At 41.7% G+C, this 17,092-nt stretch overlaps 1 protein-coding gene across 1 annotated transcript in view; it reads right to left on the bottom strand.

Moving 5' to 3' along the window:
- Positions 1-17,092, bottom strand: part of LOC146147040 (uncharacterized) — a 104,499-nt gene that overhangs the window by 60,008 nt on the left and 27,399 nt on the right. The window contains exons 8-11 of the mRNA XM_083387901.1: positions 14,879-14,958; positions 13,920-14,058; positions 13,165-13,284; positions 4,841-4,966 (exon numbers count right to left, since the gene is read on the bottom strand). Of these exons, the coding sequence (XP_083244027.1) occupies positions 4,841-4,966; positions 13,165-13,284; positions 13,920-14,058; positions 14,879-14,958 (465 nt within the window). The remainder of the gene's footprint in view (positions 1-4,840; positions 4,967-13,164; positions 13,285-13,919; positions 14,059-14,878; positions 14,959-17,092) is intronic.

Below are 17,092 nucleotides of genomic sequence, written 5' to 3'. Positions count from 1 at the left end.
AAATAAATAATAAAACTTTACAGTCATTTGTTCGGTCCAACAATGTTCCACCATAACATTGCTAGCGTCATTTTGCTTCGAATCTTAGATTTCCGCAACTGTAGATGACATGAGCATTTGCCAAAACGAAAGCTAATAAAATTACGAAGCTTTATCATACGTCTGACAACCCTCTCTTGTTGTTTTAAAGAGTACAAACCAAGTCCGTGTAAAGCATGCCTATTGCCTATATATATGCATATAGCTGTATCAGTACAGGAAAAAATACGCTAGGCGGCTGTTTGATTTCTATACGCGATAACGTTAATTTCACCTCAATTAAAGTGCGCAAACAGACACGCCGGCGTCTATTTTTAGCGGTCGCAAAACGCAATTTACACACAACACTTACGTCTCACCCTGAACGCCACCCAAACATACAGACATACGCTACACGTCTGCTTGTCGCTGGTTATCATTTTTTCGCTGTTTTTTTTTAATTTTCTAAGCGTGGTTAAGCTAGAACAAGATGGCCTTTTCATGTAGTAAACCATCGGCCCTCTGGAATTGTTCTGCTTTTTGTAACCAAACCACACGAAAATATTGCGGCAAAAACCGCCGTTGTAGAGGAAATAACGGTGTAGTGTTAACCGCTTGGATATGCGGTTGTCACCATAGAAACACGATCCAAGGCAAATGCTGTCCAGCAATGCAAACCCGCTTGAACTTATATCATTTTACACATGCAAGTTTATATTTCTAATGTTCTTGTTTTTCGAGGTTTAAGTTGGGCGAAGTTTAAAAGGAAATAATTTCTTAACATGGGTCGAAATAGCAAATCATTCTCGTTTTGGCTTTCGTGGAAAGGTAACAAAATATATTCAATCTTGGCACTAGCAAAATGTATCAGTTGATGAGGGCGCGCTTTGAATTCTGGGCATATGGCGCACAATCGGAAAATCAATTGGCAAATTGCGAAATAAACAGCGCAGCAAACAAGCAATGCGGTTTTACGCCAAGGCCGCATGTTATTCGCGTTTTATGGGCGTTTCGAACACACCCACCGCTTTAAGGTGTTGACTAACGACATACAAATGCGGGTTTGCGAAACTTGTGCTTGCTTTGGAATGTTGCGCTGCCAAACAGAAAAGGGGAAACACTTTGACACGGTATGGCGGTATGCACGGCATCTGACCCTAAAAACTACACAGGAATTAGGATTATTTTATAGAAATTTAGTATTAAGACCGCTGACACGAAGATACCCAATTTATCTTTCATCGCGCATTGTAAAAGCATACAAAGCTATGTCAGTTGTACTTTTCGCTGACGTTATTAAAACCCGTGAAAAATGAGGTGAGAGGCGAAAAGACAAGGCACGTCTATATATTTATCAGATTTGTTTTTGCTTACATTCGAAAACTTTAAATGCTAGCTGTTTTTACGACCAGAAAAAGTCAATCCTATCGGCAAACTGAAACACGGTATGGACAGTTAGAAAATTTATTTCGTTTTTTGAAGCTTAACGCCTTCTCTCGTATACCTCAAGACGCACCGGTATACCGAAACCCGATGCCCTTTTAACTGTCAAATATCGCCTCCCAACAAGCGATAATACACACTGGCCAGTTAGCAAGGTCTTTCTCCTGAATAAAACCATGTCTCGTCCATTGCTATATTTTCAGAAGAGAAATCGCGAGAACACACACTACACCAATATTTACCAGACATATTTCTACCCATATTATTTATATACCCTACTGATGACTGGTTCCAAAAATCTGACAACCAAAAATTCATAAAAGCAATTAAAGGCAGTTTTCCGCAGCAGTGCTGCAACAGAGCCTACACAAACACGATGAGTAAAGCTTTTAAACAGTCATGTACTATAGTTTAAGGCAGTGTTTCTCAACCTTTTATGGCTAACAGATTGCGGCACCCCTACAAGATTTATACGACAATCATTCTATAGGTGATTCACTATAGAATTTCACAATAAACGGAACTCGAACAACGCACATTAACTATACAACGTAGGAAGTTTAATTGAGTTTTTTATTCCACTCTAATCATTACAATAAAAAATTGTAAGAGTTGAGCAAAAATTAGATTCTTAAAATTGTCAAATATCTCTCGGCACCCTTGAGCATTATAAATGGCACCCCGGTTGAGAACCACTGGTTTAAGGGTTGAATTAAGGTGCAAAGGGTGAACAAAAGGTTTTGTGAAACGTTTTCCACTAAAAGATTGGACGTTGCGTAAGACGCGCGCTGTGGTTCCTCTCAGTTGCATAAGAGGAAACATCTCGGCGGCATTTCCGTCCGCCTCGCGGCAAAGCAAGGCGCCGAATGCCGCGTACGTGACAAAGTGAACGCGGTCCTTTGTCGGTGCTTGGCGAACAAACGAACGGGTGGGTTTGCATGTACGTGGGTCGACCGCGTCTTGCTCCTGCTCGAGAGGCGCAGAAGGATGGCTTAAGGAAGTGCTTTTCACCTCCTCGTTGCGTCTGCGGCGTCGCTCGCTGCCTTTTAAATGTCATATGTTGCGGCCGCCCGCGTTCAGCCTAGGATTTTCGCGGTCCGGCATTGTGGCGGCCGTTCTAATATTGGCGACAGTTTTTATCAGACGAAGCAATTTTAAATTCAAGTCAACATTAGCAGTAAATCAACGCAATATTTTAGCCCGAAAGCATTCAAGGTCTGAAATGTTACGTTCCCTATGGACTTTTTGTTCCCTGTAAAGTGTAAAACAACTAATCCGTGGCGATATGGCGAATATTAAAGTTCCCTGTGTAATCGGTATAGTTCAAATATCTTCCACCTTAGATTGTGGCTGGATCCGATCATCCGATTATGCAACATTCGTTGTTTGTTGCAGAAACATAGGAGTCTCGAACCGTAAGGCGTCAGCCGCCTGTAAATACTACGGACGGCGACTGCAAAGCACCTTTTCTCACCACTGTAAGCTTTAAATATTTTTTTCATCGAGCCAAACACAAAACCGAAGCAGCCACCTCTCGACCTCGAAAAGGCGCGTTTTCCAGCGAAAACCAACAAGTGACTTTTCGCGAAACCGATCGACTTTGCGCGTTTTTGCGTTCGGATTATAGCAAGCAAAAACGGTTTACGTCTCTTCGGCCGCTTACGCGCCCAACAAAGAAGTCGCTACAAATCGGTCGTTCTGTAATCCGCCTGAGATCAGTGGTCGATCGCTTGTTTTGGAAGCAGGAGGATTGTTATTGTGGTCTGCACTTTTAAAAACATTTAACGCCCGCTTTAAAATCGGCCGTAGACGACCTATTCAAAAGCGGGCCTTTACAGCCTTATTCGCGGGGAGCAAGGTACCCAACCTGGCCAAAATAAAAGTAAAACGGGCCTGGCTGTTCCCGTGAACTTAGCTATCGAGGCCGTACCACCGCAAGTACGTCAAACGATCAAACACAAGATGAAGCAAAGCAACTTTAGCACAGGAGAAAGGTAAGCGGGAAAACCGAAGACTTTACGACGAAAAGTGTTGTATAACCCCTCGATTAGAAACATGAGAAGACACCGACTCTTAAGTAAAAACTGCTCTTTCTTTAAATCAAGTTGCTTTTGGCATGCCAAAGTTACGTTTCCCAATTTCCAAATTAATGGTAATCTAAAAAAAAGTAAATTGCTTTTAAACGAAAGCTTTGCTGATTCAGTCCAGTTCAAACTAAACCGATTTTAACCTGCTCAATTTACTTTATTCCCACCACGATCGAAAATAACCGCTGACTATTTTAGCTCTTAATTCTAATCCCTAACCTACATTCAAACCAGATGACTGACCCACCAACGCACTGCAGACCCAACCAGCAAAGCAGCAAAACAGAATTCTGCAAAGTGTCGTAAAAGGCACGAGAATAATCACGTGCTACAGAGGTCCATAGCCATTTTCCTGTTTGTGTATAACGTAGAAAAACACGCCCATAAAGTGTGTCCATCATGTGCTGTTTGCCTCGGACAAACACGTCGCTAAATTGCCTCGTTAATATACGCTGTGTAGCGTGTGTGGTGCAAGGCAAGTGACTGAAAGCCCAACAACGGCACAACCAGCACTTTGCGTGTTTAGGTTCGGAACAATAAGGTGGTTTCCATTGTTGGCGCTAATGTTACAGCCACGGTAATCGCAGCTGATGTTACTCGTGTCTTGGTTGTGGATTCGGAAAGTCCGTCACGTTTCACTTACCTTCGCGCAATCTCTGTCTCCATCTCGCGGCTTATGCCAAGTTTTGTGTAAAGGCAAAACAAACCGACCGGGGTAAAATTTCCCATTCGACGTTGCGACTCAGGTCCAAAGATGGAGATTTTTTATGTTTGCTCTTGTTTTCGCGTTAGGTTTATGACATGCAAGCAATAGGCCTAGACATGCACGCAAATAGTCCTATGGCTGCGTAAACATTAAAACGATACGAAATCATGAACAATGCATGGTATAGATATATTTAGCTCCACCAGGCAACATATCAATAGATAGAAATCGCTCTTCTGGTGTAAACGAAGTATAAACCGACTTTATACTTCGTTTACACCAGACGAGCGATTTCTATGTGCATGGTATAGGTTTACAAACAATTTGATTTTACTTTAGAACCTTAAGCAAACTTCTTGTTTGGTTAAATTAAAAGTTGGCATTGACATTTGAGTTAATTAACAAACAATTGTAGTCTTTCGGTGGTTTTGCAGTTAATGTGGAACGCTAGTTAATTGAGCTTTTGTCGAATCTTTAGGAGCAAGAACCGAGAACGACAAAATGAACTCTGATTCGGCGCCGGATCCAGATGTAAAGTTAACTCGGAAGGAAACGGCGACTTCAAACAACGGACAAGGACACTCACTTGCGACACTTGAAGCAGTCCTTGTGGTAGTGCACGGAGTTGACCGACACGTACAGCTCGCTGTTGGTGTTCACCGCGAAGCCGCAGCCGTGGCACTTGCTCTGCGAAGCTCCGTCGCTCGACGAACTGAAAAGGAAAACGAACGAACATGTTGAAAATGGCCGATATTTTATCAACTATGCGCTAAACGTGCGTTTATGTAGAAGAATACTTGCATGCCGTTTGCCAAATTGAAAATTCTGACTATGTGAGCGGTTCGAAAGGGCTAGCTTATTGGCGCAGAAAAACAGTAGCACGAAATATATGACATTTCTTTATCTTCGTGTATAGTCACCATGGAAAAATAAAATTCTATCTTCGGTGTATTCTAAAGATAGCCAAGACAATCCGTTTTAGGTATAAAATAACATCGGACTTACTGCTATGAAAACACAAAAATGTATTATAAGATGATTTTGCAGTTGGCATTGGCGAAAGGGGCTTAAATTGTTTACAACAAATTCAAATGTTAATTGACGCCATTAGATAAACACCCGAGAATAGAATACGACAGACACGCCGTGTTTGTATATGCGAAAGGGTGAAAAATAGGGGCAAACCGCAAGACACTTGGGCCGCTAATTAACGCTCAACTTTGATGAACGCGGTCCCCCTGTGACGTGTCATCAATTATTCAGCTCCAAGTCGCCAAAAGCGAGGCGGGGCCGATGTACTTTCCGATCCGGGGCCCGGGATCGATCCGAGGCCTGTCTTTGCGCTATTCGCCGCTTTGACAGCACAAGAGAGGCTTTCATGCTCTCTTTGGACACGTTTTCGAAACCCTGCGGCCGGACGTTTTTTAATTATCTCACGAAACTAAGCAAAATCTGAAAATCCATTGATCGACTTGTCTCGTTTTCTTGCAAAGGGCATGGTCATTTGGCCAAGTGAACGCGGTGGTTAAAGAAACAAAATAGTTAAAAAAAAATGAAAATAGGACGATTAAAAAAACAATCGATGGCTCATATTTAATTTTAATTATGGGAGCGAAGTCCATTATTATTTTTTTTATTACAGACCACTAAACAATCTAGTCTTGCATTCTTGTTTACGATTACATTTGAATTTAAGAAACTATTAAAAAGGCCGACAACAGGTATGTACCTTATATAAAGCAATATAAACCGAGGTAACAAGTACTAAGACATAAAATATATCAAGCGTTTCATATTTTATCGAAATAGACTAATAAGTTTCATGAAATAATTTGCTGTAAACCATTGTGACCTCAAACTGTTTTTAGTTAAGTTTAGAAACGACACCAATATAGGAGAATTGATATAGAAAGAAGTACAAAGAAATTAGATAAATGCTACGGCGAAAAACATAGAGCATAAATCGGAAGAATTTCTTACTGGAATCTTTTGTTCCTGAATCGTCGGAAATTGGCCACTCTGCCAAGCAGCACGCCTGAATCTGTACTGGATCGCTGGATGCCGCGAGACATTTTTTTGTTTTATATTTGTACTGTTTTTTATGTTATGCTGTGCTAAGCTATAGAAACAGGAACACAGTAAAGGCATATCAAGAGTAGATTTCAGGCTGGTATACACCAAGACGAAGTAAAGGGCCTTAAAATAAACTGTCTATTTTCCGCACTATTTAGGCTGAAAAATCTTACCCTCAATTCCTTTTTCACATTGCCTGTTTCTACGTAAAAAAGGTAACAGTAATGGCCGAAGCCTTGCTTTGCTCAACGAAAATTTTGTTTACGTCTAGCAAAATAGCTGAACAATAAAGTCTGCGGTCATCAATCTCCAAATTGCAATTGCGGCGTTCTTATATAAAGGCTGTTGACACATTTAAAAACACTTGCGCCATCATAACTCATCAAACCTCAGTTTGAATCAATCGCTTTTAACCGTAGTGTCGGAAACCTGGCTGAACTGTAAACACTACTATGTAATACTCCATATCTACAACGTCACGAACTGCGCTCATGTCTTTAACCGAGATGAAATCATGCCAGACCGGATTCCTATCTGCAAAAAATTCTGCCTGCACGACAATTGTTGTCGAGGTTGGAACGCCGCAATGAAAAAACTAGCCAGCTAGTTTTATTTCGTTTGCGCAAAGACGCAAGCTTCCGGAAGAGATTATTGGACACGCGGCCAAGGTTAGATGGGCCAGGCTGCCGCAACGGTAACATAAGCAGCTAATCGTAAGGCTAATTTGAACCGCAGAGGCCTGCCAGCTGCTTTAAAGAGACATCATCTGGCTTCGCGCACACGTCACAGGTGCTCCAGTGACATAAACAAGGACACAGATCTTGACATAGATTCCTAAAAGGCGACGGCTAAGGATCGATTAATCATAGACGCGACCGATTTCGCGTTGAGCACTAATCCCTGTTTAGTCAAGTGCAAAGGCCGAAACAGTTGCACATCACACGAGCGCGCTGCGTACAGTAAACTAGCGGCGAGAGCACGGCCGCGCAAAGCCCGCAGATTATTGCGCATTACTACGCTGGTGTGACTTTTTCTGCCGGGCTGCTGCAAGTTTTTTTTTTACTTTGCTAAATACGAGATTCAGTGTTGCAATGACTTTGCGCTTAAGTTACTGTTTTGTAACTGACCTGATTTTGACCTAAATTTTCGGCTTGGAGTTCAATAATTGTGTCAAATAACTTGGGTTGAAATTAAGTGTTTTCACTTAATTGTTTTCATAAAATCCGGTTATTTATTTTCATTTTTGCAGGCAATTTTTTTGCTACATAAAGCGTTTTTGTTATTTGAGATATTGGTCGTACAAGATCTATAGTTTTTTTATTTTTTGCAATTAATGACTTGGACTGGGTCTTAGGTCATTTCAGGCTGACTTGATTACAACACAGACCAGTTTACACTACTTCTTGAATCCAAATCGAATCACCCTTTGCAAAAAACAAATTGGAGAATATAAAAATCTTGGCTAAAAAGGATGCCTATCTCTATTATGAAAAGTCATGGAAAAACGCCAATGGAGATAAGAAAACCGAAGGAGAATTGCTGGGAAGTCGAATAACTTTCCCGGTAAAAGATTGGCCAATATCACGTAATGCCTTGCCGCACATAATTCACCATACTTAGTTGACTTTAGAAAGGTTGGCGAAAAGCGTTGTTTTGACAATTGCTCGCCGATATCGAGATTAAAATAAATAAACAAAAAAACACTATCGTCACTATCGGACAAGTTCAGCTATATGGGCAACCTCGAAACAAAAGTCAGTGTTTTGAAAACCAAGGGCTTCCGTTTTTCCGACACTCATTAGCGTTGAACGTCAAAGGCCAAGACGATAGGCCACCCGCGGTGAGCATGGGCTAGCCTGTGTTGTATACCTTTGGACAAAACCACGCCGGCCGATTTAGGAGTGCCGTTTCGACGCACAAAAAAAGGCACACATATGCGGGGAGCATAATTAAACGGGTCGATCACGACTTTTATTGGCGATCTGTTCGCTTGCGCGTAAGCCAACACAAATAACAGCGCTGGGTGGTTTGAGTGATGGACAGGTGGTATAGGGCTAAGGAGTGCACATCGTGCAGGTTCCGGTTTAGCAGAATCAACACAAATTACGCAATCCGCTACCTCTCGGTGCCTTGTTTGTTGTGAAAGGCCTTTCGACGGGAAATTCCGAGTTGTCACTTAAGAGTTTTAGACACCTCGTATAATTATCTCGCAAAGCAAGACATACCACGTTTCCATGATAATCTGCCATTTCCCAAACTTGACTATAGCTCAACGACGAAAAGGTATTGATCTAAGAATTTAGAGACGCTAGGACGGCTAGGTTCTAACAATTTAATTTTAAATAAAACGAACTGCTAATGAAAACCGCCTGTTAAGCTTTTTTTTAATCCTTTAATGGCCCTAGCCCCTAAACACGAAAAAGGCGCAAAATAAATAAGTGTAGTAAATGTTTGGCGTGATTTTACATTGAAACGACCTGGATGTAGATCGAAGACACAACCGCTACTTAGTACTGTAGCGCAATCTATTTAGCAGACAACAGCCGAGAGTTGTTAAACAATTAGGCAAATATCAGGACCACTCACCTAATTTAGTTATAAACAATTAAGACAGTCTGCGTTAGTATTTATTTAATCAGTAACAAACTAAGGCAAATATCAATATCAGCAAGTTAGCAAGTATTTTTTCAAAGGGAAACTGTGTACATTTACATAAATTTATAACCAATACATATTTGCTGTCTTGTTGTCAGACGACTATACACTTTTGAACGGGAAAAATTCTCCCGTCACAATCTGATTGTTCAGTACAAACCACAGCTAAATCTTAGATTTGATATAAAAATAACAACAATGCGACTGATCTGGTAGTGTTAGTCACCTTTGCTTGACCTCGTGCGTATTTTTTCCCAGCGTTGCCCCGACAACGACCTTGCGTGGTTTAAATCGCTAAGGCGATTTGCGTATGTGCCTTCTTTCTGTGCTACTTCTTCAAACAGTTGTAATGCGCTAAGTACAAATTGTTGATCACAATTTTTTAATTCGGAACTTGCAATTGCCTGCTTTGCATTTCATTTAAAATGTACTCCACATAGATAAAGTTGGAATTTTTTCTATTTAACCAGAAACGTTCATATGTCGAGTGCTAATTGTTCAAGTATCCCGCTTCGACAGGTACATTTTCTTTTTTTTTCCATTTGTTTTTACAGTATTTCTTCTACCAGTTCTTGGTATTTTATTGGACTGGGTGCTTTAATTCACCAACGAATTAGTTAAGATTTAATTAAGTCTAAAATTGACCTAATTAAAATGTTCCTGAAACTCCTTTTTAGGAAATGCAGTCGCGACAGTAGAACAAAATTGGCGATTAGTTCGTTCTACGAACTGCAGCATAACACAGCAATGCATTCGAAGCATTCTCAACTGTGTACGCCAAACGCTTCATCGCCTGGATATGCCCGCCCGACTGAAGTTTCGAAAGTGGGCGGTGCCTTGTATGAATGGGGGCGCGGTTTCGACAATGGCACTCGACAGCACATAAGCAGCAAAGGCAATCGAAAGCGGGTGCAGCGATCGCTTTTACCTCGAACCACTCGGGAAATTGTGGAAATGGCGATGATCAGCTCAACTGGAACCGATTATTATGCTATTCCGAAAGCGTGCACTCAAAGCTCATGTTGTCCAAATGGAAAACAAGGTTTCTCTACTAAGTGCTCTTGAGGGAGGCTACTAGCTTTGACTTAACGATTAACAACAGTCAAATAAAACAAGTAGAATTGCCTCTCGCTGGTACGCCTGGCTGTAAAACTTGAACTTCAATACACAAAAACTCACTTTTTGAACAACTAATAGACTAAACTCTATGCCGGGTAAGATTGTACGCTGTCTAAACTCTAAACAGAATATGAGCCATATGCTAATCATTTTATGCGGGTCGTTTGTTCATTTATATATAATCGCGGAAATGATTTGCATGAGCACAATGGCCACTAAAGGTGGGCGCCACCGCGACTTACTTAACCAGATGATTTTGTGTTGCGCAAGTACACGACAGGATCCGAACCAGACAAACACCGAAATGCCGCACATTAACCGCTCTAAAATCCATTTATGCGCCTAAAAAGCTATGACATCACTCGCTCAGAGCGACGTCGCGACGCCTGATGCACAGCAGATACGCACATACGAAATATAAAAACGATTTTAAAAGCCCTACGAAGCGAATGGACGCGAGCCCACCTCTCTTCACCGCTTTCCTAATTTCCATTGTCTAGGAACGGAAACTGGTGGGGAGCTACATAAGAGCCACAGCTGACTCTATTATGCGAGGGGCGCTGTCTGAATTCCATTGAAAACCGAGTCTGTCTCTGCGGCTCTGTCGACCAACCAACCAACCAGCCAGCAGCCATTATCTTCATATCTCCCCGCGTCTGCGTTAAGCGCGTTTTATTGCGGACGGACGCTTTGCTCTATCTCCCACTGTTTTTATGGGTGGGAGTCAATTCGGCAGCTTTCATGTTATCAGGCGAATGAAAGCAAGGCTAATGGGAAAAACTTGCCCCGAATTGAAGTCAAAGCGAACTGATGTCGCTTTAGTTCGTTTCGGTATACAGCGAGCAATATAAACCCACAACTTTTTAAAGCTTCAAAATTTCTGTAATTCGAGAAATATAAATTCGGGTATTCTGGTCGGCGCACAAAGGAACCCCAATTTTTATATCCAAACTGGTACTTTTGCACTGTCACCACCCTTGCGTCAGCATCACAGCAACAAACCAAATCGCCTTAAGCATAAATTCGGCACAGAAACGGGCCCAGGCATCAAAACGAGCATTCCCGCTTTTGGCTTGTTATCTTTAGCGCTTTGTCGAAGCCCGCTGCACAGGCGAGCCGCGTAAACGGCATAAATTTCCCATTAGGGCGCCTTTCCCACGGAAGCGCCAATCAAACGCGCCGTTTACTGCCAAATCAACACAACACGTTGGCTTTAAACAAACACGCGTCCCCGGGGCCGGGAACGACCTGAACCAGCAGATCTTGAATAAAACGTTAAGCCAAGCAACAGTAGCGTCAAATGGGTCGACGGCGATAAAAACAAACCTAAGTGCATAGCGTTCGCTTGCCGGACAAAGCTTTCTTCTGAATTTTAGAATATATCGCTAAACTAATTGAATCATTACTGAGTTTATTTTAACCGTTCTTACAATTCCCTAATTTTAACCGGTCGATTGAATTCATTCCAGACAGATGGAAGTCTAATTTGCATACAATCCCTCTCAGGGCGAGGCGTGTTTAGATAGGCTTCCTATCCCGTGGAAAGCTCAAAACTAATGTAGCATTCCGGACAGAGCTGCTTACACAACGACACAAATTGTGAAAATTGGAACCGTTTAAACCAACTCCCTGTTTGAACCCTAAGCGACCTATGTTTGAACCCTAAGCTGTCTCAGCCTTGTGGATCGGCCTCTCAATCTACATAAAGAGAAAGCTGCAATTCACAGCTGACCAAAACTCCATTCCTACGCAAACACATCTAAGTTTTCTCGATGCGTATGGCGAGTTATATACGGGCCGAAACCGACGCAGCGCTGCTCCACGCTTTTAATAGCAACTTGCAGCTACCGTACCAGTCCATTCCAGCGTCAACAAGCACTTCCTACGACAATCACAACTCCAATATCCAGACCGGAAAGCGTCGTCAGCTGGAAATTACAGGTTGCTCTACGTGCAGACAGAGAAATTCCCCGACTCCTTCCGCGAGAGCACCCTGGTCGCTTTGAACGTCAGTAGCCGGAACGTGGCAGACAAAGTCACGTGCTTTATTCAGGGGCAGATGATTATGACTGACGTGATGGCGAACGTCAAAACGGGGACGCTTTGCGAGCGCGACAGATGGCGAACCAACATGGGCCGCGGGTCCGTCGCTGCCCGGGAGGCCCCGTTACCTTATGTCAGTCAAAAGCACTGCCTGTCAGTTTACTTCCAATGGAAGTGCTTTTTACGCTGTTGACCTTTGCAAATGCTAACCAGGCATGCAAGTTTAGGTTTGCACGCATGTAGAGCAAACGTGTAGAACTACGTTTTTTGTTTTGTTAAACAGCATAAATAAGACAGTGCGTGGCGTATAAAGAGTGCTCATGGATGTGCAAGACACTGATAAAGGCTTAGAAAGCGAGACTGATTTCAAGTCACGTCTTTAGAAGTAAGGTCGAGAAGCGTAAAATCCTTTCTTTTGTCTTCTATTGCCGCAGTTGGTAAATAAGGAGGTTATATAATAAACACGACCTGAATATTCATTTAACAACATAAACTTTCCTTTAGACTCAGAGCAAGAAATGTCCCATGGCTATCACGTTCCTCTATGGTCTTATGTCGAAAAGATGTTTGCGGCCCCAACTAAAATACCCGGCTAATATGCCAGTTCCATATAGCAGATAAACGCTTTGGCGCCTTCATTTCAGTTTTAATTTCTTGGTCCGAAAACAGGCGGTTTCTAAGTCCACTGGTTTTATGACGTTAATTTATGGCGTCATCTCTGAAAATTGCATGCCGACCATAAGAACTAAAAAAATCATTTTTATGGGTCAGCGGTGAAAAAACATCTAAGAACTAGGCCTGCGGAGGTGAATTCGGTCTCAGGACTCGAGTAAGACCACGTTTTCAAAACTGATATGGCTTCCAACTGAAAATTGTAAAAGTGAAATACCATATAGTGGAATATTTTCCAACCGTTATTTTAGTTTTGTAACTTAGTGATATACATGCTGTAGAGTCAGGGCCGGATTCGGCCCATTTGACTGGAGTCGGACTCGGGACGAAACATACCCAGCAACTTACCGCGTGTGAGTTAGCTGCGACTCCTTCAAGTCTCCTCCAAGCGCCGCTCCCGACTGCTTCTTCTTGAGCCTCTTCAAACTCCGACGTGGTGAGAACTTGCTCAGAGACTTGGTCTTGTCCCTGAAAATTCACAATTATCTCGTCAGAATGTTACCCCAACGCTATACTTCCTAATATGATAGATTGAAGTACAGAAACTCTATAATATACTTGAACAGAGGGTTTCTCAACAGGGGCCCCGTTCATATTCTTGGTGGCTGTTTTGGGCCACGAAAATATAGTGTTTTAATTATTCGCCATTTAAAAAAGTGTTTGTGGTGTTCATTGGGACTTTATACAACTTTTTGGTGGCGTTCCGTGGAACAATCATCACACGTGAATAGGAGACACAAAACTACAGAACCATGTATAAGGTTGAGAAACACAGCACAAGAAGAACCAGTGAATCTTAACTGCTAGGTCTTAGATTGTTAATTAATTATGAAAGGAAGTGTTGTATTTTACGTCTTTCAAAAAAATTGACATTTTTACTTTTTATTTTTAACAATATATTCATCGGTATTGCAATTTTTCGATTCGTTTTTTTAAATCTATAGTAACCGAAATATCTCAACTTTTAAAACTTTCGAAACTCAGTAAATGGGGGATCAATGCTTCAGTATGTGACATCCACTTGTTATTCGAATAAATACTACCAAATGAAACCTTTTTTGGAAAGGATAATTTGTTTTATATTATAAACAGCGGATACGCACTTTTCGTCCGATTGGCTCGCTTTCTCGTCCGTGACGTCATAATGATAGCTCTTGCGCAGAAAGTTGCGCACAAACTGGTTGGACGACGGTGTTGACGTGGTAACACCGTCCACCGACATCGTTGATTCGGAAGGCGAAGCTGAAATATAAAGCGAGATTTGAAATTTGTCCGTATAATGAATATATATAGTTGCGTGCCATATAGAGCGTAAGGCGGTTCCGTTAGTATATCACCAAGTGCTCTTGGTAGTGGTTGGATGGTAAACTTATTGCAACACAACTGGTTTGGTTGACACAACTGGTTTGGTTAAACATAACTGGTTTGGTTAAACATAACTGGTTTGGTTAAACATAACTGGTTGGTTAAACATAACTGGTTTGGTTAACACACAACAGGTTTGGTTAACACACAACTGGTTTGGTTAACACACAACAGGTTTGGTTAACACACAACAGGTTTCGTTAACACACAACTGGTTTGGTTAACACGGTAATTAAAAGCAAAGGCAGCAAGCCAAATGCTCGACTCGGATTGGACTCCGGAGATTTGGTAAAAGCTAAGGATTTGCGATACTTGAGTTGATTCCGATGTTGATACATGACATTTGAAACAAAAAGTACGGGGTATCACTTGGGTCCAAAAGGCGAAATTTCTAAAATCGAATCTAAAAAGACAGTTTTCTCCGTGGTAATTAGGTAAAAATTCCTTTAACGGTATAAAGATTACTTACCTTTCATTTACAATTAAAACATTAAGATAGAAAACCAAGGATAAAGCACAACTTTATTTCGCAATAATACCACTCTTAGTATCGGAGCACTTGGTATCGGGCATCGGATGCAGGCCGATATTATCGAACATCCCTAATCAAAACTATTGGTATATTATAGGTGAATATATTGAAATATCCTTATCAATTATCATATTGCTTGGCAAATCTGCAGCAGACGAGACTTACTGGCAGTTTCACTCAGATTCTCTGTGCTGGTCTTTGGCGACCTCCTGCGGTCAGGTGAAAGTCTTCGCAAGATGTCGCTCCTGTGCGAAAAAAAAAACGAATTTTTGTCGTGTTTGCAAACAGTGATATCGGCCGCAGAGCGTTATGAGACAGTCATCTTTTGATATGAAATTGAAATTAGTACTGTGGATGTGTGCTTCGGTTTAAAGCGTATTAAGGGTAATTATTAACATGACAAAACGAAATACTAGGGCAGTGTTTCGCAACCTTTTTTGGCTTGCGGCACCCTACAGAAATTATAAATAGCTCACGGCAACCTTGTTCACATGAGTGGTTAACTGTAACGTTACAATAAAGAGATTAAAACATCAACTGTGCAACAAGGTTGAAACAAACGTTTTAATTTTTGGCATTTTTATCGGAACAAAAAATTGTATAAAGAAGCTTACAAATAGAGCAAAAATTGAAATCCTAGAGAATTTGAAATATCTCTGGGCACCCTTGGGCGTTAAAAATGGAACCCCAGAGTGCGGCACCCCGGTTGAGAACCACTGTACCAGGGCAATACAAGTCTGTTTTTTTTTTTGCCCCTTTTTTGTTACCGAAAATTGTTACATATATGACGCAACTGAGGCGAATGATATTTAATCAAAGGCCTAATGACATTTAAATGTTTTGTTTTATTGTGGGGTGACGACGCTGCGCAATAATAGTGGCTTCGTAGCGGCAATTTTCGCCCATGACGTAATAGACATGGCGACGTGATGTGACATCATAACCTTCCCCAGCGTGCTTGGCGCTCAGCCGAGCAGAAAACATGTAGCTGTTGACCAGAGCATATACTTCATGCTCCCAATGATGTAATATTTTACAAATAAATCATCGTTTGAGGTATAATGCGTTCGACTGTTTCAGCTCAAAATAATAAAACAAAGCGCGTCATATTTTTTTCAGGAATTCTTAAGATTTAAATAAACGAAACCGAAATAGTTCCTTTTTTTTAACAAATCAATTAAAAATTGACAAAATAACTTAAGCAAAGGCATTACACTATCTCATTAACCTCCAAAAAGTTGTTTTATTTTGGTTTCGGTTAATTAAAATATTGTTGTAGTGATCTTTTGTGTTGTTTTTTGCAAATATCGTTTAACAATACAAAATTACAAGGGTCAGTCTTCTTAACAATTTAAAATGTATAAAACCACCGCCCTATAGGAATATGAGTTTCTATACAGAATTGCGACACATTTTTCAGGTTGTCAACGATATATTATATATATTAACGGTTTTGTTTGACAGTGTAAAACAAATCGCACCAACGCAAGCGCGGGTTTTTAAGATCTTCGGGTGTCTAACAACACGTAGAATGACGCACCGGGCATAACGGAAGCGAACCGAGATGCTTGTTTACGCCGGCACAATTCATTAAACGTCACTGGACGCTGCTTTCTAGTAACTTAACTAAATGCAGGCCGGGAGCGTTGGCTCACAGGTGGAATTTGTTTGGCGTTGCGCACCGGGCCAAATGTAAACAACATACGTACATCGTCATAAGGCTGTTGTGTGCTTTATTTTGAGAGGAAGATAGCATGGCGACCTAGGCCGTTCCTAGCGTGGCAAATCGAGAAGTTGCGACACAGATGACTCAGGCAAACACACACAACCAGCGCGTCCTTATATTGTCTATTCCGACCATAAAACCATAACGGCAACCGTGTCCCAAATCGGCGTGGACTCAGAAAGAAGCAATTTCTTTAAATTATTTTAGTGTCACAGACCGGTTGTACGGCCACTAAATAAGCGACATTATCCAATCTTAATAAGAGCAAAATTAGCCCGGTATGTTGTGGTTACAACAGCGGTAAAATTAGCTGAGAGAACCTACAATAAGGTTCTTTTGAATTGTCGTCAACATTTAAATAAAAATGGGAACCAACGAAGCCCTCAAAGCCAGGTGTCCCTTAACACAAACCTAATGCTATACTAATGCGGCCCTGGCGCCCGACTGAGCAGAGCCGAACTAACCCCATTCCCTCAGACTTCAGCTTCTTGATTCGCTTGTTGCGTTCTGGGCTTTCTTGCGATTGAAGGGTGTTCAGCGACCCGCGCTGCTGCTGATGGTACGGCGGCGGCAACTCGGTGATGTTAAAGCCCTGGATCTTTGCGACCGGAGCTCGTGACTTCACCAGCTCTGCGTCGCTCAGCGTCTCGAAA

This window comes from Ascidiella aspersa, chromosome 4 (assembly GCF_963924565.1).
Source record: "Ascidiella aspersa chromosome 4, kaAscAspe10.2, whole genome shotgun sequence".
In the NCBI taxonomy this organism is placed as follows: domain Eukaryota; kingdom Metazoa; phylum Chordata; class Ascidiacea; order Phlebobranchia; family Ascidiidae; genus Ascidiella; species Ascidiella aspersa.
Note: the sequence above shows the minus strand (reverse complement) of the source record. Positions and strands in the feature narration are given on the sequence as shown.